This window comes from Triturus cristatus, chromosome 9 (genome assembly GCF_964204655.1).
Source record: "Triturus cristatus chromosome 9, aTriCri1.1, whole genome shotgun sequence".
In the NCBI taxonomy this organism is placed as follows: domain Eukaryota; kingdom Metazoa; phylum Chordata; class Amphibia; order Caudata; family Salamandridae; genus Triturus; species Triturus cristatus.
Window position 1 is genome coordinate 858687612 of NC_140592.1, and position 24751 is coordinate 858712362.

The window sequence follows — 24751 nt, forward strand, 5'->3', positions numbered from 1 at the left end:
TCCAGACCATTCATCTTCGCTCCCCGCAGGCTGGATTCAACAAACCCAGTCAGACTTAGCACACTTCATATGGCAAGGCCGCAAGCCCCGGTTCAAGCACGCGATCGCAGTTTTACCACTGGAGTGGGGAGGTGTAGGGATCCCTGACTTACAGCTCTACTTTTATGCCTTGCAGCTCCGTTATCTAGTTGAGTGGAATCGCCTAGAATCTGAGAAGCACTGGTTATTCCAAGATCAGGCAGTCGCGGCTATGCCCCTGTAGGGTATCCCCTTCCTTTGCAAGAGACATAGGCCACCCAATCTTTACGCATCCTACATTACGAGCACTACTATGGAGGCCTGGGACCACACTAACCACACCCACGCTCTGACATCGTTTCCCTCCCCTCTCACGCCATTATTCAATAATCCAGAATTCCACCCCGGCATGGACCCTAAGGCCTTTGTAATCTGGCGTCCCACCTCATGTCGATCCTTGGGCCATCTGTTCGATCTGGAAGGAATCATTCCGTTCCCGCAGCTCAAAGAACAAGTTACTTATCTTCGGTAACGCTTTTTCTGGTGGATACAGTATCTGCCTGTGGATTCCTCACCTTGTGAATATCCCCTGCGCCAGCAACATTCAGAAACATTTGTAGCTCTCCACGCCGACAAGGACGACGTCACAGAGGCACGGCTTCGCTCGCGGCTCCGCTGACATTCCTGGATCCATACGAAGACCTAGTCGGCGTGATGACGTCAGTTCCGCCCTTTTTTCCATGCCTTCGAGGCACACGGACGGACTGACAGCAATATATACACAGTATACACAGTACATAATATACAAAGCAACACACACAGTGTGAAGATAATATAGGCAGGCAAAAGAAACAACACACTGCCCTTGACAGTAACAAATAAATGTTTTGAAACATCATCAGTATTGTAGGTATACAAGGGTGGACAACAGGAAGGCGGGTGGGTCAGTGAGGAATCCACAGGCAGATACTGTATCCACCAGAAAAAGCGTTACCGAAGGTAAGTAACTTGTTCTTCTGATGGATACATCTGCCAGTGGATTCCTCACCTTGTGAAAAGATTCCCACAGCAGTCCCACTCCCGGAGGAGGGTGTCCACCCTTTTATACCAGAAAGGACGGAACGAGCAAAGTGTCCATCCCTCCTCACCTCGGAATCCAAGCAGTAGTGCTTCGCGAAAGTGTGGAGGGAGGCCCAAGTTGCCGCCCTACAAATGTCCTCCACAGGAACACCTCTAGATAAGGCAGATGTAGAAAACTTAGCCCTAGTAGTATGAACCCTTATACCCTCTGGAGGCTCCTTACCGGCCAAAGAGTAACATATCTTGATGCACAAGATAATCCATCTGGAAAGAGTGCGCTTTTGCACCGCTCTGGCTTTACTGCAGCCAACAGAGCCCATGAAGAGCTGGTTGTCCACTCGAAAGTCTTTAGTCCTATCGAGATAGAAGCTCACCGCCCTCTTAGGGTCCAAGTGGTGAAGTCACTCCTCCTCCTTGGAAGGGTGAGGGGGAGGATAGAAGGTAGTAAGGATAATGGATTGCCCCAGATGGAAAGTAGTTACCACCTTAGGAAGAAAAGCAGCCCTGGTCCCGAGTACCATTCTATCAGCATGAATGGTCAAAAACGGGGGATTTGAACTCAGAGCTTGAAGCTCACTTACCCTCCTTGCCGAGGTAATAGCAAAGAGAAAGACCGCTTTAAACGATAACAGCCTTAAGGGACACTTGGGTTCTCCTTTTCGAGCCTTTGCACATCAGTTAAGTTAAGACAAGATTTAAGTCCCATTGAGGCACAATAAAAGGAGTAGGTGAAACTTATTGGTAAGGCCCTTAAGGAATCGTAAAACAATAGGTGTCTTAAACAATGACGGCTCATCTGGTAAGCAAAGGAAAGCCGACAAAGCCGATAGATATCCCTTCACAGTAGCTACAGCAAAGCCTTGCTGAGCAAGAGAAAGAGCAAACTGAAGGATGTTGGATAAACAAGCCCTCAAAGGGTCAATAGACTTCTCTCCACACCAAAGGACAAATTTAGAGCACCTATAGGAATAGATAGATTTGGTAGAATGACGTTTGGCAGACAAGATTACATCCACTACATCAGACGGGTGGGAAAAATAATTCAGGTTGCCCCGTTCAATCTCCAGGCATGAAGGTGTAAGCTCTGGATGTGGGGGTGTAGAACCTGCCCCTGTGACTGTGAGAGGAGGTCTGCCCTCAGAGGGAGACAGAGCGGCGGGCACGAGGAGAGGTGGAGAAGATCTGTATACCACACCCTTCTTGGCCAATCCGGGGCGATCAATATGACTTGGGCCCAGTCTTGGCGAATTTTTCTCAGAACCAGAGGAATCAAGGGCATGGGAGGAAATGCGTAAAGGAGATGCGAGTTCCATCTCAACTGAAACGCGTCCCCAACGCTCCCTGCATCAGATACTGGAGTCTGCAGAATGACGGGCAGTGAGCGTTCTCGTGAGTGGCAAACAGGTCCACCCGAGGAGTTCCCCATGTCCGAAAGACGTGACGAACCACCTCCGGATGGGGCCTCCACTCGTGGTCGGCGGAGAACTGCCGACTGAGACTGTCCGCACGCACTTTCAGAATTCCGGCCAGATGATTTGCCATCAGACAAATCTGTTGATCCTGAGCCCAGGACCAGAGACGCAGAGCCTCTCTGCAGAGACAATGCGATCCCACTCCTCCCTGCTTGTTGACATACCACATCACGGTAGTGTTGTCCGTCAAGACCTGAACCGACTGACCACGAAGGGAAGGGAGGAAGGCCTTGAGCGCCAAACGTATCGCCCGCAATTCCAAAAGCTTGATGTGAAGCAACCTTTCCTCTGGAGACCAAAGACCCTTGATCTCCAGATCCCCCAGATGCGTACCCCACCCTAAAGTGGATGCATCCGTTATCACCGTGGCCACCGATGGAGGAAGATGGAAAGCTTTCCTTGAGACAGATTGCCCTCCACACTCCACCAAGACAGATCCGCTGCAGCTTCTCTGGAGATCCTCACAGACTCCCTGAGATCTCCCTTGTGCGGATACCACTGCCTGCAGAGGCACCACTGGAGGGCCCTCATGTGCCAGCGTGCATGGTTGACCAACAGAATGCAGGAAGCAAACAGACCGAGCAGACGAAGGACCTTCAGGACTGTAACGACCGCTCCATTGTAAAACACCGGAATCATTTCCTGTATGTCGAGAATCCTTTGCGGAGGTGGGAATGCTCGACACACAGTAGTGTCCAGTACCGCCCCTATGAACAGGTTGCGTTGAGAGGGCACCAGGTGAGATTTGGGCACGTTTATCGAGAAACCCAATTTGTACAACAGCGGAGTTGTAACCTGCAGGTGATGAAGCACCTTCTCTGGCGACTCCGCTTTGATCAGCCAGTTGTCCAGATAGGGGAAAACTGGAATCCCCGACCTTCTGAGATGGGCTACCACCACCGCCATCACCTTGGTGAAGACTCGAGGTGCAGTAGTAAGACCAAACGGAAGGACCGCAAACTGATAATGTTGCGACCCTACCGTAAAACGGAGATACCACCTGTGCGACCTCAGGATGGGGATGTGGAAATACACATCCTGCAAGTCGATAGACACCATCCAGTCCTCCTGTTGCAGCGCTTGAAGAACCTGCGCAAGGGTGAGCATCTTGAACTTCTCTTTCTTCAGAAAAAGATTCAAGATCCTGAGGTCCAGGATTGGACGCAGCCTGCCATCCTTCTTCGGAATCAGGAAATACCGGGAGTAGCATCCCTGACCCCTCTCCTGCTCTGGAACCAACTCTATCGCACCTTTTTTTAGTAATGTTAGGACCTCCTCCTGCAGGAGAAGAAGATGGTCCTCCGAGCAAGCACCTTGGTAAGGAGGGTAATTTTGAGGAAATTCCCGAAAGGGAAGGGCGTACCCATTTTCTACAAGATCTAGAACCCAGAGGTCTGTAGTAACAGATTCCCAATCTTGTAGAAAATGGGTACGTCAGCCCCCCACAGGACCAACATGATCCAGAATGGCGGATCTAGGGCTGCTTTGCAGTGGTGGGAGGGACGGAGGAAGAGGAGGAGGAGAGCTGCCGACCTAGAGCACGACCTCTGATTCTGCCCCTGTAGCTCTTATACAGGGTGTTCTGTTGCTGCTGTTGCTGCTGCTGCTGGGGCTGTCTATTGCTCCGAAAGGACGATCTTCCAAAACCTCTGTACCTCCTAAAAGAACTCCTAGGTTGTGTTTGCAGACCCAAGGATTTGGCTGTGGCTTTGCTTTCTTTAAATCTCTCCAATGCAGCATCAGCCTTTTTACCAAAAAGCCCAGAGCCGTCAAAAGGCAAGTCCAGAAGAGTTGCCTGCACATCAGGGGAGAACTCAGATGACTTCAGCCACGCACTCCTCCTTGTGGCAACAGAAGAGCCCATAATTCTAGAGACAGAGCTCGCAGTATACAGGCCACTCTGGATAACCGGACGTGCAGCCGCCCGAGTGTCAGATAGCAGCTCATTAAAGTTCTGTCTGTCCTCCTCTGACAACTTAGGGGCCAGTTGTTTCGCTGAATCCATAAGAGCATGGATAAATCGGCCCAAAAGACAGGTGGCATTTGTTGATTTTAAAGCCATACTGGCAGAGGAGAAGACTTTCTTGGCTGATTGGTCAAGTTTTTTAGCATCCCTGTCGCTAGGGACCAGAGGAAAGGCACCTGAAGATCTTATAGAACAAGCAGCCTGAACCACCAGACTCTCCGGAGAAGGATGGGAAGTTAGAAAGTCTGGGTCCCCTGGAGCCGCTCTGTATCTTCTAGCCACAGTTTTAGAGACCGCAGGAGCTGAAAAGGGCTTACGCCATACCTCCATGACCGGTTCAATGATGGTGTCATTAAATGGAAGTAAGGGTTCTGACACAGAGGAGGGAGAATGTAAAACCTCTGTGAGGATGTTCGGCTTGAACTCAGCAGATGGTAGCTGCAGATCCAAAAGCTCCGCTGCTTTTTTAATAACCGAGTGGTAGGGAGCCACATCTTTAGAAGGAGTATCAGCTGGAGGAGTAATCTCCCACTTTGGTGACAAATCCAAGCCACTAGCTTCTTTCAACTCCTCAAACAAATCGTTAGACTCCATGAGCTCACCCTCTTCCATCTCCTCAACCTGGTACCTTTGTTCTTCCAGGACTCTTTGAGCTTCTCTCCTGGATCTAATCCTCACAACAGGCATCGATGGCGCCGTAACCGACTCCGACGGCGCCGGAGCCGGCGTCGAACCCGGATCCAGAGGAGCAGCCGGAGTTGAACGAGGTCGAGCCGGAGCCGGTGAAGATAGAAGCGGCGTCGATGTCCTCGGCGCCGGGAAATGCCAAGACGGCGTCGCCGGGTAAAAAGGCATAAAAGGAGCCTGAGCGTAGGTTTGAGGAACTCCCAAGTTTAAAGCCATTGGACCCATGGGACCCAAAGGCGCTCCAGAAGGGTACATTGCTCTAGTGAAGACCTCATACATCGCATTTAAATAATGCGTTGGATCTTAACCCGGGCCTGGAGAGGGAGGATATGGCTCAGGCTGAGGCATAACCGGACTCGGGCCGATCGGCTCCGACGGTGGAGCCAGCGGAGTCGAACACTAGTCCGGAGCCGGATCTTCCGCAACTGGAGCCGGAGAAAGAGCCGGCGTCGGAGATGGAGCCGGAGCCGGAGAATGCTCTGGTGAAGGCGCAGGCGAGGTCAGGCCAACAGGAGAGGCAGGAACAGAGACAGGAGAAGGAGACACAAAGTCCTTACGACGTCGAAAAGGAGAGGTCGATCTCGGAGCCGCTTCTCTATCCGAACGATGTCGAGAACCATGCCTCTTCTTCTTTTTGTGCTTCTTGGACTTCGAAGCATGCCCCGACGTCGACTTCGACGCCGACCTCGACGCCGACCTCGACGCCGACCTCGACCTGGATCGTCTTCTACCTCTCTTCTCCTTTTTCATTCTGGCAATGAACAACTTGGCCTCTCTTTCCTTCAGAGCCTTCGTACTCATCTTGCGGCAGCAAGAGCATCCCTCGACATCGTGATCCGACGACAGGCACCAGACACAGTACACAGTCCTCGTGCGGATCCGTGATGGACATGTGCTTACCGCACGCCATGCACGGCTTGAATCCGGACTTCTTAGTCGACATTTTCTAACAGGAAGCAAGAAGAAAGAGAGACACCAGCAGAAAAACAAAGTAACTAGCCAAAGCTACGGAGAGTCCTAGAAAACCGTTAGCGTCGAATACGCGGAAAAAAGGGAACTAACGTCATCACGCCGACGAGGTCTTCTTATGGATCCAGTGACGTCAGCGGAGCCGCGAGCGGAGCCGTGCCTCTGTGACATCATCTTCATCCTCGTCGGCGTGGAGAGCTACAAAAGTTTCCGAATGTTGCTGGTGCAGGGGATATTCAAAAGGTGAGGAATCCACTGGCAGATGTATCCATCAGAAACATACTACGGTATTCCGGAAACGGAACGCCTGCCCTATTTACAGCTTAGGCACTGGGCACTTCAGCCACATGTTAAACCTGGTGCCCAACGCCTTCTGATCTCGCATGAGAAATGGCTTGTTACCCAAACCTCCAATAAAAAAATAATTTCGGACCTCTATAAACACTTATTAACAACCTCTACACTCACATAACGCGGGTCGGATTCGATGGGAGCGGGAACTGGACCGGACGCTGAGCCACAAGGAATGGGATGGTATCTATTATTGGGCCCGACACTTAGCATACCACACAGGCCTTACTGAGACACTGACTAAGGTAGTTACCTATTGGTAATACACGCCAGAGCGACTTCACCACTTTGATTCCCGTCAGAGCGCCCTGTGCTGGAGGGGTTGCGGGGAGGTGGGCACTCTGGTGCATCTCTTGTGGAGCTGTGCTCGCCTTCAACCATATTGGTCCCAAATCCTTGACGAAATAGATACCCACTTTGAAACGCAACTCCCGCGATTCCCTACATATATCCTCCTGGGCCTACCCAACCCTATAACATATCCTCTGAAATCCCAGAGGGGCCGACTAATCGCCATTGCCCTGGGGGCGGCCACTCAGAATATACTGGCACACTGGCGCTCCTCCCAGCTCCCAACACAATCTGGATGGCTGCAGAGACTCTGGCTGGTACTAGGGATGTAAAAGTTAACCCTCACATTGGCTGGCAGAAGGGCTGAGTTCCCAGAGTTGTGGCGTCCCTTCCTGACCTTGCTCATTACTGAATTCCGGGAACCGACATGCCCCAGTTACCTCAGGCTTCTCCGCCTTGCTGACTCACAAATCCCGCAAGATGGCTCTTCGTGTAATTCTAAACGATCACGCTGACTTTCAGTGTATTCAACCATTTTTCTTCCCTTTTTCTGTTTTGTGGATGGGGGTGGGGGGAGGGTGAGTCTTATTTGTGTGTTCTGTTTTCTCTTGCCCCTTCTTATTGTTTTCTCCCGCAGACCCGCTACGCGCATATTACTTTGGTAATTCTATTATTTGCGACACTTCGTGTCTGTACTGCATTGTCTCTAGGGAGCAGGGGGTCTTATTTTTTTTTTCTTTTCCTGTTTGAAAATCAATAAAATATTTAAACCAAGAAAGGATTGCCGATGTTTGCGCCGGCACCCCTGCATATAATAGGCACCTCCTGTTCCACAGTTAGCTGCCCCAATACAGCAGCCGTGGACCCGCTAGTGTTTCTGGATTTACTGGTGGTTGTCGCATGCCCCATGGTCTGCCACTGAAGAGGGCGTTGGCCCGAAACGCGTCTGGCAGGAAACCAAAAAAAGGACTTTGTTCATGGAGTGTGCCCTTGCTTTGGTGTAATCTCCACCTGGGAGTGCATCCCACCTAGGGGGATGGATAGATAGATAGATAGATAGATAGATAGATAGATAGATAGATAGATAGATAGATAGATAGATAGATAGATAGATAGATAGATAGATAGATAGATAGATAGATAGATAGATAGATAGATAGATAGATAGATAGATAGATAGATAGATAGATAGATAGATTTATTAGAGGCTCTTTGTATGGAGTGGGCTCTGACTTTACCAAAATCACAAAGGGTACCAGGAGAATTTATGGAAATCTGCTGCAGATTTTCATATGCGCCAGTACATAAAATCATCACATGCAAATGCTGCGCAGGGTGGAAAAGATGCAATGCAATAGTGTGACACAAATAATCATTTGAACATACAGCATTTATTATTTCTCCACATGGCAATTAATAATCTGCACAAAGAAATTCCTTCACCTATATCTCAACAACATACCAGCGGGTTTCCCCCATCCCCACCCTGAAAACACAGTTAATCCCTTCCTTGATCGAGTACATATGGGTGTGGCTCTAAGGTAATAATGTACATGCAAGAAGGATGTGAATACCAGCAAACTAACAGCTTATGAATCTTTACCTGCTTCAGCAGTTGGGCCTACTCTAAAATGGCCACAATCCCAACCATGAATGCACTTTCTGGGAGTAAGACCCCCCCCAACACACACACACTTCTCCGAAGCATGTTGGGCAATATTTTTACCAGGCCTACTTGAGAAACTGAACTTGGGAGGTTTTTGCTATCCTGCCCTCGCTAAGTAATGATGAACCGCATCTGATGTCCTTGAAAGCTCACTCTATCTGTAAAACCTGTGTTCCTCCGACTTTATGGAAGCCCACAGGAGGAGAGGCCTCGTAAACATGTAACACGCTGATGGCCCTTTAGACATTGTTCGAAAAACATAAACCAGATAATATTGGGGCTAAAGTACTAAAAGATAAACTGAGGCAGGAGGGACAAACAGCACAAAGTGATAAGAGGAGATGGAGAAACAGGTAGTTAAGGAAATGCGACTAGGGCGAACAATACAAAAATCACCAGTTTACCAAAAGAGGCAATAACAAAGTTTGCTTATCTTTTACTTACCATTTGCCATCCTCCCTTGCCCTCTTGTAACATCGTATTTTGCAATATGTCATACAAAAAAAGAACAGAAAAGGGTACTTAACTGTAATCTTAGTTTTCCTACAGTGGACTATCCATTAAAGTCATGCACACTGAACAGTACCGACCATCTGCATGATCCCGGAACGCTTTTTTACAAAATATTTAAATTGAACACTTCCCATTAGAAACAGCCACTAGAACACTATACAGACCCTTTTTTTATTTTAACTATTTGGTAGCCTGTCTGGACAGTGTATTATTCACACTACGTTCAGTTTTCTTAAAAAATAAGCCAATTCTAATTATCCAATGTCATTAGACTAATAAAAGTGAAAAACTCGCTCCCAAATAACTTTAAAAACAAACCATAAGAAAAGCGGACAATGTATCTCAGGGCTGCAGCCTTTAAAGGCTGGGTAAACTGACAATGCTTCTTTAAAAATGCACATACCACTAGTACACCATCTTGCCCTGGCAGTAGCAGTCATCTCTGGTCTTTTTGTAAGAAAACTAAGGATGCTATCTAGAATGCTAGTGTTAGTCAGGTGAAGACTTTACACCAACTGGTTGGCACACTTGTGTGCCTCAGGGCTCAAGCTTTTGAATGGCACAAGAGGACTCTGTGAATATGATTATTCCACCTAAATTGTGATACTTTTAAGGTTAATAATAAAGCACACAGAGGGGGTCTTTGGCAATTAGTAGGAACTCAAGACAGAATTGTAAAACATAGATACAATTGCCTCCAAGCGGCAACATTTTTACGACCCTTGCTTGAAATTCTTATTTATTCTTATTTTTGTTTATTTGAAAGTTTTATATAGCGTGAACATGACCCTTGCGGGTATAAGAGCACTTTACAATTATTTAAAGAGCAGAGACAATAAAGCAATAATAACGTGGCACAGTTACAGATAAGCAAGCAACCAGATATTTCCAATACCACTCCATACCTGATTTATAGTATCTAGCAAATAGATATTGTACTCATCCCAGCTCAGCACCCATCCTTCCTGGAAGAAACTTGACACAAGCCCAAGTTGTCGCTCAGGCAAGCTACACCGACCAGTATGAGGGCACTCTGACCGAGGGTACAACTCGAAGGGTTTCATGCCTCCAACTATCAAGTCCTTCAAAATGTATGTTGCCTGAACGCATCCGCGAACATCAGACTTCCATACCCGCAGCCCAGGTCTTGATGCATATAGAGTAAGGTCACTTTGCCTGCACAAGCCAGGTATAAAGCAGGCTCCGAATTTCCCATTGCTAAAAGGAAAGAGTAAAAAAAAAAAAAGTTCTGTTAATAAGTCAAGCAGCTGATGAACATGCAAGCAATAATCATAGTTCTATGATATTTTTAAGCAGCGCAGAATTTGAAAGTCAAGATCTAGAAGATAATCAATTAAAGTGCAAAATACAATGGATGGAAATGCTTCAAATAAAATCTCAATCACTCCCCCTAAATTAGACTTGGATGTTCAGATGGGGCTCCTACAAACTGCTGTGCCATAGGACTCAATATGTAACTCGCTCATGATGTCCTGCAATTCCAAAACATGTCTGAAGTTGCTCGTGTTCCCAATACAGAGGGAATGCGGCCTAGCAGTTCAGAAGGAATGGGGAGGGTCAAGACTGATTTGCCTATGGTGACCTCAGTCTATAGTGGCTCCGTGAGCAAAAATGACAATGGTTGAAACGCAGATCTGGGAAATTACCAGTGTCTGAGATAAATTTAAGTAACCCAAACTCAGTTAAACAAATCACATCCAGGGCATTGGGTCAAGGCTCAAACTGGTACAAAATGCAACATAGAAAACACAATTAATTAGTCTGCTATTCGCGTGGTGCATAATATTGGTGACAGCTCCATCAGTGGTTTTATTACTATTATCAAAGCATAAGAACGACCAAATACTTTCAACTAGTTTTCATCAAAAAGATATCAAGAGGGTAAAGCTGAAGAGAGGACGGTTATCCGTACATGGAAAAATACTGCTCCTGAACTCCAAGATTACTGGTTAAATTCCCAAGAATTATGAAATTACTTTTAGTTCTAGCTACACACGAACCTCTTGGGGAACCCCGATATTTAAAAGGGCAAGAGTTACAAGCACTACATGTCAATAAGTGTTGAGAAGTTTTAGGTGCATAATTGCCCAACGGTTCATACACACTCCTTAGGCAACAAGCTAAGGGATAAAATGATGATATATAGTGTATTTAGGCAAAAGTAATAACTATGTTAATGTCATATTGTTAAAAGAATATAGTCAGACCCCAATACCTAGTGTTTCAAATAGAGTGCTCCTTTGAAGTGACCTTAAAAAAAGCTGTCAATTAGACTGACAATGCTCCCAGGGCATACCCATGGTTACATTGCTCACTAAACTGGTACCATTACTTAAAGACCTTTTTGGATCAGTAATCAACTATATGTCGCTTTGCACAATGAAAAATAGTGTATAGCTCTCCACTCAAAAGGGATACTAACATTATCCCTTCCCCAGAGCTAATATTGTCCATTGCTTTCAACCCTACAATAGGTAGAGAAATCGTATGAAAGGCTAGAACTGGGTCTGTTACTGATAAATCATGAAGAATTGTCTTATTTTTTAAGTGTGATTCTAATCCCTGGTCTTACATTTCGAATGCAGAAGTAAAAAGCATTGTTCTATCCTTTACAAGAGCTATTTGATTAGCCAATGTGTTTTAGCCATGTTGTACACCAGAGTGGCTGCTGTTCAGCATGGCTAAAAGATAGTGGCATAGAAGAGAGTGGAATGGAGTGGCAAAGAGTAGAGTGGAGTGGAGTGGAGCGGCGAAGGGTGGATCGGCGAAGGTTGGAGCGGCGAAGGGTGAAGAATGGAGTATAGAGTGGGGAAGACTAGAGTAGAGTACCATATTGGAGTAGAGAGAAGCGGCGTAGAATAGAGTAAAGTGTTGTGGAAGGGTGTAGAGTGGTGTGGAGTGGCACAGAATAGAGTGGAGCAGAGTGTTGGAGTAGAGTGGCAAAGAGTGAAGTGGCGTGGAGTGCTGTAGGGTGGAGTGTCGTAGGGTGTGAACCCAAAAATGGGTAGAATGATGTCTGTCCCTATAGTAGCATTCACTACTAGAAACTCGATTTTCTTAGTTCAGGACTAGATAACAAATAAACAGTCTTTGCCAACCTCTTCAGAAGGGATTTTAGTATTTGTTTTGTAGGATGAAGAAATTGCAACTCTCGTCTTTGCAGCATTATAAGTCTGATTTATTTAAATTGGCTGTTTGTTGCAATCGTAATATGGCATTTTTCAAAAGAACAAATTAAACATTAGATTTTAAGTTGATATCCTGGGGAGAGATGGTGGAACATTTGAGTACGGTGACTGAAACGATTGACCGTTCTCCTGGACCTTTCGGAGTGGTATCCCCGGCTTCGCCGTAAGACATGGATGTGTGCACATGCAGTGTGGAGCTCACAGTTCCGGTAAATGTGCCAGAGTTTGCTCGGTGGAGTGCCTCGGGCTTGTGCTGGACACTTCATGATTTTTGCTACTGTGCTGAGTTTTGTTGATGTGTTGGGATGCCCACCCTTTCTTGGGGGAGTGGGGTGTCTTAGCGAGACATCTCATGTACATTATGAATCTAACCAGCTTCTTGTGTTTATCTTTGCTGTAATGTTTTGTTATATTGGTATGTTAGGTCTTCGGTATGAAAAATGCTAACAAAGACAAGTAAAAAAAAAAAAAAATAATAAGATTTTAAGTTGATCTCCTGAACTGATTTTATAGTTAGTTACCAGAGCAGTTGAAAAAGTATTTTTTTATCATCAACGCAGTAGTGGCCATAAGAGATTCATTTTTTATTCTATCTTTCTACATTTTATTGATTTAAGTCAGCTCAGTTCTTTTGGACTTTCAGTGCATGTTAGTTTGAGCCTTTCGTTGTTGAGAGTTTAACAGCAGGGTGGCCTGTTTCCAAAGGAAATGCAGATAACTACAGGAATAGGAAAGATTAGAGTGTATTCTACATCTTCCAATAACAATTTTATGGTTTAATTTATCTGTCTTGTTTGTTGGTTGTACTTGTAAATGGTCCGGAGCACACATAGTTCAATTCACTTAGTGTCATTGTTTGTGCTATTTTATATCAAACCTATGTGTGATGGCAACCTGGGGGTAAGCAGACCTAGAATTTCTTTTGATGAGTGTGGCATTATACTCCACACAATAAATGTTCTGGAGAACATTTTACATTTGGCATGGGAGCTATTGACGATAAACATTTTTTAGACTATACTTTTACTTTAACGTTACCACTATGGAGAGTACAAGGCGCACTTTTGGGTGGTAGTTGGTGGGGCGGGGAAGCATAGCAAACACAATCCAGGCATGTGTGCATCTGCAGCATACCATGCTACTAATGTGTGCACGGCCACTGGAAGTATGTAATCATGATACTGGCAGGTACATTTTCACCTAAGCCTTTCTTCACCCTGTAAGGTACATTAACATTGGAATCACCATGTATGCACAATGGTAACATGAAACAAACTGGCAATATCATGGCTGCTGCCTAAAATAGACAAGTTTTATTTTATACAACAGGAATGATGTGTTTCTCTAGCTTCTAGACACCTTGAGTTTCTTGGGTCTAGAAATCCTAACTACTGGACTGCCAGCAAGGACATGCTTGGTCGGTCTTGAGTGTGGTAATGAAACTTGTAACCTTCAGAAAGTCTGTATGTATGCATGTGATTTCTACTGCTATTTCTCCCTGTGATGTACTGGATCACAAATGAATGCAGCAGCTCTCAGGCAGTACAAGACTCACATTTTCCTAGGCTGGGTTCCAACTTGCTGGACAGACTTTTCTTCTGTATAAAATAGCAGACTCCTTTGTAATGTGGAGACAAGCAACACTTTTTGGTTGTATTCCAACTGTACAATAGCTGAGGGTTCTTCCAACACTACGCTGGAATTGCAGGTACCCTAAATGGAAATATGAAAAAATAAAAACACAAACATCAGTCCCACTGTATTAGCTCAACCCATTGCACAGGGATTGTTTATATTCTCAAATAATATTACTAATGCACATTTTAATGCATATGAGAAGGGTTTGTAACAAGCGGTTGACAACCTGACATTGTTCATTTAAAAATTGCTTGCTACCTATTTCAGATTTTGAAACTCTTCCTTACACTAGTCCTAAAAAGCCTTTACTGGCTCCGATCTTCAGCCTTAGTCACATCCCAACTGCTCACCATCTCCTCACAGAAATCTACAGAGATATCCTGGGGTATCGCATCATAGTGTATAGATCAATTTACATACCAACAGAGTAGCTCTCCTAAAACATCAGTCTCTATGCCTTCCCATAGGCACTAGGAAAGAGGAAACAGTGTGGGAAGACTCATCAAGCTCTGCATCTGTGTACTGTACCTGTAGACTTAATGACTGTGGGGTTATTCTTGTAGGCCCACCTGCAAGATGCACTGGCGCATTGCACCCGATTGCCACTGCACACTGCCTGCCACAAGTTTCTGCAATGGTAGTACCTGGTATTGTCTGCACCAATCTAGACTCTGCACTCTTCCCAGGGCCAGCGTCAGTTGGGGGTATATTAAGTATGTGAGAGCAATTTCATTGTCATCTAGACTGTTTAGTGTCCACTCACAAGATCACAAGGGTTGCATGGTTCAGGAGATGTCGGGCACTGTCCACACCTCTGTTCTTCAGCGTGGCATGAGCAACTTTTAGCCCATTCTACAAAGGGTTACACGGAGACTACTTTCTTCCATTTTCTTGGGGTCCAGAGAGGCTTCAAGACATGTCTCCCTGTAAGAAATGTCTTAATGGTTGAAGGGGGTGTAAACCCTACTCAAGCAACAACCACAATCCTTGTCAGGGTGAACCAAAAGTCAGTAAATTAACCTGTGTTTAACCCTCCGGTAGGTTGACACAAGCCAGGCTTAATTTAGAGGCAATGAGTAAAGTATTATCGCAGCACACAAACAGTAATAAAGTGAAACACAACACAAGAAAAAGCCAAACAGATTTAGAAAAATAAAGTACATTTGGTAAATAAAATGTTACCAGAATGACAGAAATCCAATAAGTAAAACTGGAAATAGGAAATTTTCATTCATAGCAATTTGAGTTAAACGTCCTTGATTTATTTTCAGGAAACCCACTCTTTTGTGGTCAGGTTGGGACTAGGAATCCTTGCCCTCAGAGAACTGTTTTTGGAGCCTTAAGAGTGCTCCTTGTTTTTGTTTTTGTCTTCCCCCTCTTTTTTCTGTTCGGACCACGCCCACCATTTTGCTCCCTGGGGTCATTAAGCTTACCCCAGCTCCATGGAGGCATTAAACTTACTATTCACTAGGTGTTGGAACAGCTCTATAAAGCAACTGTTGAACATGTGCTCTCCGGCAATCAAATCTCTTCCCTTCACCTAACTATCCAGTGCTTTTCGAAAGTGATCCACAAAGTCCACCCAGGACTGATGGGACAACTTCTGGCTATCCCTAAACCTTTGTGTAACATTTCATAAAAATAAAAGATGAGTCCTTGGGTTGCTGTATCCAGATGTAGGTTTATTTTCAATAATCAGGAATCAATGTACAGGATACAGGCCCCAGTTAAGATCCAGTTAAGGCCCAGTTTAAGACCAGTTAAACCCAGTTAAGCCGGGAGCAGCTGTCCTGCTGCTCAGCCTCAGATCTAACTGGCAGTAGAATCAAACCTACACAAAAGGAACTCTTGGGTGACATCACAGATAGAGGCTGAGGGGCTTAGAACAAACACAGAAGAAGGACAGAGAAGAAGGAAAAGCAGGATGTAACACATCCCCCTCCTTGACAGAAGTAAGAGACAGATGTGAAATAGAACATACAGCAGAGATGAAAGTAACACAACTTCACCTTTAAAAGAAATTAGAGACATAGAACAAACAGCACATAAAAGAAAACCCTCTTCCCCAAGTAAGTGAAAGGGGATAGAGATCAAATGGAAACATTTACAAAATATTCATAAATATAACGACATTTTCAAATATAATGCCATTTAGATGAAATAATCACCATGGCGCAATGGATTAGCATTTTCAAATATAACACCATTTAGATGAAATGATCACCATTCCCCTCCCTTGGGAAAAATCCAGTAAAACATTTCTGACTCAAGTTCCAAAACTTCTTAAAATATTGGAGAACACTGCTCCCAAAACCTTGTCATCAATTGAAAACGAACACCTCTAAAACATTAGAGCACATACGTGGTTCATATATAAACAAAGAAGCACTAAGACTCCTCACATGAAAGCGAGCACGAATATAACTGAGCACACTATGGCTCTTTACCTTTAAACTTGAAAAAATGAAGCCCTAAGACTTCTCACATGAAAGCGAGCAAGAATTTAACTGAGCACACTATGGCTCTTTACCTTTAAACTTGAAAGCTTGGAGCGCCTCAAAAAAATTGAGCACCGAATGTGGCTCCGACAATACATATCCAAATACTGGAGCAAACAATCTCCAGCTTTACCTTTTTAAAATGGAGCACCTCAAAAATGAGCACCAATGTGGCTCCGCACACAATTACATTAAATTAAATAAAATATCTCAAAACGCATCACCAATACATATCCAAACACTGAAGCAACCAATCTCCATAACCATGAAAACAAATGAGCACCTCAACGAAGGTTGAGCACCATTGTGGCTCCAAAAGTACGCAATATTAAAATTCTTCAAACCCATCACACAAAAGTATAAGTAACAGCGCAAACATCACACTGCATAACTTAACAATATGAATAATGAAATACACAACTTTTTAAAACATAACAAACTAAAATAATAAAGGTAGTCACCGTAGTCTGAATTTTGGAGAGAGATACTCCTCCGATACGTGGCACCAGGAAGACAAAAAGTAAAGTCATACTTGAAGAAGTCATAATGGTGTGCACAGCTTTGTTCACTTTGGCGAAAGTAAAATGAATACCTCCAATGTCGGGAGAAGGGCAGACACTCTTTGAGTAAATGTGGGCGAAATGATCATGTTGCTATGGTACCGGGCAACAACACTACAAAAAGTGAAAAGAAGATGGCTGCTACGCAAGTTCACACTGCGTGACCTTGCGCGATGACGAGTCCTTGCGGTGCAGTCACGTAATTGCATTCCAGGAAGAATAAAGACGTCATGGAGGAGCTCGAGCAGGACAACTTTCAGAACGCTGGAACCACTCAAAAAATGCATCTTCTCTCCGGATGTAACAACCATCACTAGATGAGGTAAGAGCATCGTTTATTCAATATACTGTAAGCGATGCTCTTTTGTTCTTATTTTAAATGTTGCAAAATCCGCCCAAAATGTGCTGAGGAAGTTCAGCTGAAATGAGGAGCTCACCAGCGAAATAGCAAACAGTTCTCAAACCAAATAAAGCTTTCTTTCCTGCTGTCTGCGAACACTTAATAAAAATGAGCGATCTCGTTCCCAGATAAGTAAAAGTTTGTAGAATTTGAAGGTTGCTCAACTAATAATAATGTCTCACCTGTTTTAGCTTACCGGTGCTAGAAAAATACCTCCGCTGTGTGAATCAAGCACTGTTCACTTTCTATCAGTTATTCATAGTGAAAACACAGCACAAACACGTCCAAACAAATATCGCACGTCCTGTGTAAAACCGGCAGTTTGTCTTCTCCTTTTCTTTTAATTTAAAGTTGAGATAGGACTGAATTTCCAGCTGCAGGCACAGTTTTCTTTTTCCAGATATGTAAAAGTCTCCAGAAAGTCGATTAAAGTACAAACACTTAAAGTAGAGTGCACAGACTTCAGGTAACCACACTCCCTTTTAAACACGTGCCAGATCCAAAGTTAATCAAATCAAATCTCCTCCTTTTTTAAGATGTGTGAGTCTCAAAATCAAGGTGCAAATTCCATGTAAAAGCAGGTTTCAAAAAGCAGGTGACATCTAATGTTTAGGCGTACTTTAACATGTCCCCAACCCAACTTACTTCAGGCTGTCAGTTGTTGTAGACAACGGTGGGGCAATCAAGGGGTTGGACATGAGGTTCTTGTAGCTTCTCTTGTAAAATTTCTTTGATCACGCGTGGTTTCTTCCTTCAAACCGTCGCCAGTGTAACATTTCATAAAAATAAAGGATGGGTCCTTGGGTTGCTGTATCCAGATGTAGGTTTATTTTCAATAATCAGGAATCAATGTACAGGATACAGGCCCCAGTTAAGATCCAGTTAAGGCCCAGTTTAAGCCCAGTTAAACCCAGTTAAGCCGGGAGCAGCTGTCCTGCTGCTCAGCCTCAGATCTAACTGGCAGTAGAATCAAACATACACAAAAGGAACTCTTGGGTGACATCACAGATAGAGGCTGAGGGGCTTAGAACAAACACAGAAGAAGGACAGAGAAGAAGGAAAAGCAGGATGTAACACTTTGCCTATACTTTTCTGGGGTGAGACTATACTTTCAGACAAGGGTGTCCTTCATGACTGGATATCTCATCCTGTCTTCCTTCCATAGGGCTAACAGTGCATCCCTCTCTTCACTGGGAATGTGCCTCCAGTGACTGGCTCCCTAATTTTCCTCAGGGACCGTGTGCATCTCTAAAGCAACCTGATAGACCTCAAACTACTTCTCAACAGCATTCCCCCAACAACAAGGTTAGGCCCCAGGTCCTTAGGGATTATGGACCCTTTTGTCTCCACTGGCAACTGGAGTATCACTGTCACCATTGTTGCTGGACTCTGAGACCTGCTTGGTTTTTATGGTCCACCTCTGTTTTTTACGTATTTCATGGGCCAGATGAATGTTTTCTCCTCCAGGGATAGTTTATTTTCCTCCAGAGCAGTGCCAGCCTCAGGCCTCTTTTTTCCAAGGCTCTATCTGCCTCAGTTTTTCTCTCCTCTGAAGCTCTCTGGGTGGCTACCTCCGACATTTTCAGCTGGGCCATCTGCAGCCAAAACTCCCTTTCTGCTTTCTTCGCTGCAAGTTCCTCAGGGGCAAATGTTGCAGAAAGAGATACTACTGCCTCCTCTGGATCTGACTGGGGAGCCAACTGTAGGCCTTCCTCTTTCTTCTGGGGCCACCATCAGGAGGTTGGTAACCTCCCCTTCCATCTCCTCCCCCTGCTCATCCTCAAAGCACACTTCCTAATCCTTCTCCTGTGCTGTAGAATGCAACTGGTTGGCATCCTCCTAGGCCCTGGGGACCTTCTGGACATCCCTCATCTTGTAGCTCTTATTAACAGAAAGTCCCTTCTCCCTGCAGAACTCCTTGAGCTCAGCCACAGTGTAGCTCTCTAAGATGTTGAGCTCAAACTTCATATTTGCAGGCAAGAGTTACAGATGCACAAAGTCAGGTGGAACGGAAGTGAATTTGGAAAAACAAAGAGGCCAATTGAGGAGAATTTAAAAAGAGGTCAAATCAGATGTCAGATTATTTATAGGGATTTTTAGTGTTACACAAAGTCACTGAATGGTACTGCACAAACTAGTAGTGTACCCCACCACTAATGTAAGAAATTGGATTCCTGATTGATGGGGGCGTAAACCCTACTCAAGCAACAACCATAATCCTTGTCAGAGTGAACCACAAAAATCACTAAATTAACCTGTGCTGTGAAAGCATTCAGGTTTAACTTATAGGTAATGTGTAAAGTATTTATGAAGCACACAAACAGTAATTAAATCAAAACAAAAACACAAGAAAAATCCCAAACCCAATTTTGAAAAATAAAGTACATTTTAATAAATAAAATTATACCAGAACAACAAAAATCCAATCAGTAGATCTGGAGGTATGCAATTTCAAAGTTTTAGGTAAGTATAGCACGTAAAAGCACAGAGGGCCACCCGCAGTCATCTGGTTGTGCTAGACCTGCTTGGAGAAAGTCTCCAGTTCAGCCCGACTGAGTGTGGGCCAGATACAGGAACCAAGTAAGTCCCACTGAAAGGTTACCTTTTCAAAGTCTGGTTTGAAGAGTCAGTTCGTGGTGGAGGAGTCCGCGAAGAGAAAGGAGATCATTGTGGATGAGTCCGCGAAGAGAAAGGAGATCATTGTGGATGAGTCCGCGAAGAGAAAGGAGATCATTGTGGATGGGTGTCACTGTAACACGAAGTGCAGACCTCGCTTTGCCGATTGTCATGGCCGGTGCTGTAGCACGAAGAGTCGGGTTCACCAGAGCTTCACTTTAGAGGTCGTTGCAGGCAGCAGAGTCTTCGAGCGAACGTGCCGTTCGCCATAATGAACAGCCCAAAACCTAAGGATTTCGCCTTTTCTTCCATTAGTGCACTCTAATGCCAGCCAAGGGTTTAGGACCTGGGGAGGAACTTCTTGGTACTCATGGACTCACTCTAGCAGAGGGCAGCAGTGCTCAGGCAGGTACAGTTGTACCAGGGCAGCTGGGCAATTGCAGGGAGGCCTCTGGAACTTGTGTTCCTGTAGCAGTCTATGTGACCCTTGGAGTCACTCAGGTTAGCCTAGGATGAAGAGAGCAGGTCCAATCTGCCTTCACAGAGAGCCAGGCATGCCTCAAGGAGCAGGGCAGTTCCCCGATGAACAAGGCAGGCCCCAAGTACCAGGGCAGTTATCTGCAGCAGGGCAGTTCACTGAAGAACAAGGCAGGCCTCAAGCAGCAGGGCAAACGTCCGGGAACAAGGTAGTTGTTCTTCTGCAGTTCAATGGTCCAGGAGTATACTGTAGAGGCGATTCAGCAGGTTCAATATTTATACCTGGTCCCACCTTTGAAGAAGGGGGTGACATTCTGGCTACCCCACATCTATCTGGTTTTGGAAAGTTTTTTCTTTCCCCCTGCCAAGGCTCCAAGTAGTCTAATGTGAGACAAGACTGGTGTCAAGTTCCGTTGTGAGTGTGCTGGAAGCAGCCTTTAAAATGTATATGGGGCAGGGAACAGCTCCACCCCACCCATCCTGGTAGGATGGCCCATCCTGCCAACACCTTGTCCCGCTTTGTCTCATTGTCCGGGAGGAATATGCAAAGCCCAACTGCCAAGCTATTCACAGTCATGTGACCCAGGACACTGGCTGCAGGCACCGAATGGTTAGGACAAGAAAAGGCCAACTTTATAAAAGTGCATTTTCTGAATTGTGACTTAAAATCCACCTTTACCAATAAAGAGAGTTTTAAAAGACAATTAATTTGAGTCCAAACTTGGCATTCCTATCTTCTCCCAATCAAAAATTAACACTTATTAAATGTAACTAGGTAACCCGATGTTATCCTATGGGAGAGGCAGGTCTTGAAGTAGTGAACATAGTGCCTTTTGGGGCTTGTATTTTCACTTTTATATGAATTAGCGAATACTCTGAAATTCCAGCTTGCAAAATGCTGCTGGCCAAGGAGCTATGCGTGTTTGAAGGTTTTAAACATGTCATGGGCCAGATTAGCAGCAATGTGTTATCATTGCTCTTGAAAGCAACTCCTTTACAGCAATTCTGTCAGTAAAACATGCTGCTACTATGAATAGCTCTGTGCTGCACATACAACGTCCTTCGGTCCGGACCTCTTCTTTGGCAGGAACTGGAACCAGAAGCAGCGACTCCCTTGGCCAATCCTAGGGCTGCTCTCACCAGCATGAGAGCAGCCGTAGGATTGGTGGGAGCGGCCTCACTTGGCGCTCCACAGCGCTCTGGAGGCCGTAGCTTGCTCTAACCCAGCTGTTTAAAGTGGACATGTGTGGTTGGCCGTCGCCAGACAGCCAGCTAAAAAGACATGCACACTTTAAACAGTGCTTTGCCAGCCCACCCTCCTCCCTGGTGAGTGACATGCTGCCGTCACTCAGAGGCAGCCCGTCCCCATCCTGAAGCTCTGCTCGGGACAGGGCAAATTACCATTTTATTTTTCATCTCTGGGGCTTGGGGGGATGTTTAAGTGGCGCAACGCTCCTCCGCTCCAACGGAGAAGCCGCCCCTGGCATAGAAAGAGTTAAGACTGAGTTGACACTAAAGGGGTGCCTAAACCTGTGACCTAGTGTAACACCACAATCCAAAGCAAAAGGCACATTAATCCACAGAGTTGCCTTAACTGCTGCACAGAATGGGGTACGTCTGGCTGTGATGGTATGGCCTCCCTGGCTCCGGATGCGATGTCAGATATATGGTTAAAATTAGGGGTATGCAAAATTGCATAATCTTTTCAGTAAATGTCTCCACAAATTGCAAGAAATTGTGATTTTAGAGTGTAATGAGATTTTCTGTCATCTCTTTACTTTTTTCTTACAGTCATTTCATGGAGTGAAAAAATCTTGCAATATAATGGCAGGACACTCGTTCATACAGAACATGTCTCTCAGTAAGACTTTTCTCCCTGAAAGATGTTCTCCTGCATTAACCAATATGTGAAAATGTGCAATGCGAAGTGTTAAGATTTTTTGTCACCACTGTAGAGGTTCCCCCCAGGTCTAGCACAAAACCTGAGCCCCCCTGAGCAGCAGAGAGTTGCAGCTGCAGGGGAGGATGGAGGGCATCATGGGGCATACCTTACATTGGTGCAAGAGGTGTAGTACCACTGCTATTCAGAGACATGAGAGGCCCACTGAACCTTGATTTTTGTTGTATTATATCATTCAAGTAGAAGCTCGGGTTACCCAATTCCTTCTTTGCACTAGTGCCCATGGCACATTGACTACATTACTGCAGGCATATGACAAGAGATATGGCATTTTGTATAAAGTATGCACTGTGAAAGTGAATGGTTCTAACCACTTTTGTCGATTGAAGTTGTTCAGAGGAATCAAAGCAGTTGTAATGAATGCCCTAAGGCTTGAGGAGATTGAGGGCTTGGGGTGTTACACTACCAACAGTGCACATAAAACCTGGTCTGGAAGGAGACAGTGACATCTGAATGTCTCTCATTCACTTCCAGGCTTTCTACTGATATAGACAGGTGGTCCAGGGTGAGATGGTTCTGAGTATGGGTGGTGGGACAGGATTGCCTCCTGAATCGTGCACATGCGATATCCTCTGCCCTGAGTGCCCAGTTGAACGTGAAACTGGTATTCTGACTTGTCTTCTGGCCCTGTTGTCATGGCAGAGGTGTAGGCCTGTCCCTGATAATGTGAGGAACATAACCTTCCCTCCAGACCTGAAGAGGCTCACCAAGCATGGCCTCAAGCAGCAGAATATGTCCCCGTCATGGGTGCATCACATAAAGCAGTGGTGGCAGCATGCCACATTTTATGATTATAGTGCAACCAGACCTTTGTTCAGAGAGAGCACAGTTTACTGATATTTATCATGTACAGTTCCATTGTAAAGTCCAGTACATGGTACTGGCATCCAGTATGCATGTGGTGTTCAGTGAACACGTGATTCAAAGATGGCAATAGGACTTTCTGTGTACATGAGTGTGAATACTAAAACCTGCAGGATCCATTTTGGATGCCCCGGATTGTAGCTTTGGGGTACAATGGGAGTACCGCGGAATAAAGCAGAACTGGAAAAAAGTATAAACAAGCATTGGAAATGCAATAGGTCTCGCATTTGTTGGAGTGGGAGCTATTGGTAGTGTAAATGGCAATGTTTTTACTTATGCAATAGGTCTTGTATTGAAGCAGCCCTGAAGTCATTACCAAATCTAACTGGCTGTCTGACATTAAGGGTTTCTACAAATGCAGTCGCTGCAGAGCTTGTAATTTTGGGAGCAACATCACTCAGATCGATGCCACCTTTAGGAAGGAACCACTGACCATCAAACACAGACTCACTTGTAGAACAGAATATGCGGTTTACGTACTTGAGTGCAAATGTGGCTTAAGGTACGTTGGTAGTACCAAACTACAGGTTCATCTCCCCATCCTCCAACATCTTAGGGCGATTGTTGTTAATAGTGATCCCACTTACCCTGTAGCCAGGCATTTCAAGGAGGTGCACAACAACAACCTTGACCATTACAAATATTTTTTTTTATAGATTGTGTACCTCCACTGAGACGTTGAGGTAACCGTGAGAAACAACTCCGACAGCTAGAAACCCGTTACATCCTTGACCTCAACACCAGCGAGGATCTACATAACTTTCTATAAAACCCCTAGACTAGTGGCTGTTCAGTTCCTAGCCATTATATCACACACGGTCTTGAGATTATCTCTCTGTTGTCTTTTTTCCACTGTGCTTATTTCCATGTATTGCTATCACAGAGTTCGCCCCAGTTTATTTATATGCATAGAGTATTGTGGCGTACTAGGATTTGTGCCTGTCATTATGTCGCTCTGCACGCCCTTGACATCAGTTAGATCCAATATGCATTTAGGATTCTTATTTCTATGGTCATGGTCCATTCACTTCACCCACTTTTTGCTCTGTTCTAGTGTGTGTTATCCTCGAGTATCATTTACTCCTGTGTCATACACGTTCCGGCTGGAACTGTGACACAGTTATGTCCTCGTCAGAATTCTTTTCACTCGGACTTACCACACCAAGTCTGTTCAGTTGTTACAGTTGTTTTTAAACCACTATCACATACCGGCACAATTGAGCACTAAATAGCAGTCTTCACTCTAGTATAAATCTTTATATTAACACTGTTTTAACGCACTTTATCAACACTCAAACACTTTCCTGTTCTTATGGTCTCTGATGTTTATCCATCGCATGTTGGCACTAATGTGTTTTTAAATATACCAACCACATTTCTTACCAGGCATTCCCTACTCAGGATACACTTTTGCTTGCATGCGGACACGTACATTACGCATTTGTGCACCCAGATTGTTAATGCATTGGTACTTCAATCATTGGTAATTCCCATGGGCCTGATGGTGCTAAATAGA

At 45.0% G+C, this 24751-nt stretch overlaps 1 protein-coding gene across 2 annotated transcripts in view; it reads right to left on the reverse strand.

The window, feature by feature from the left end:
- The window catches only part of TECPR2 (tectonin beta-propeller repeat containing 2), a 616143-nt gene that overhangs the window by 408519 nt on the left and 182873 nt on the right, over positions 1-24751 (reverse strand). For both annotated transcript variants that reach the window (XM_085626337.1, XM_085626336.1), the window contains exons 6-7: positions 13778-13935; positions 9919-10231 (exon numbers count right to left, since the gene is read on the reverse strand). In XM_085626337.1, coding sequence (XP_085482463.1) covers positions 9919-10231; positions 13778-13935 — 471 coding nt within the window. The remainder of the gene's footprint in view (positions 1-9918; positions 10232-13777; positions 13936-24751) is intronic.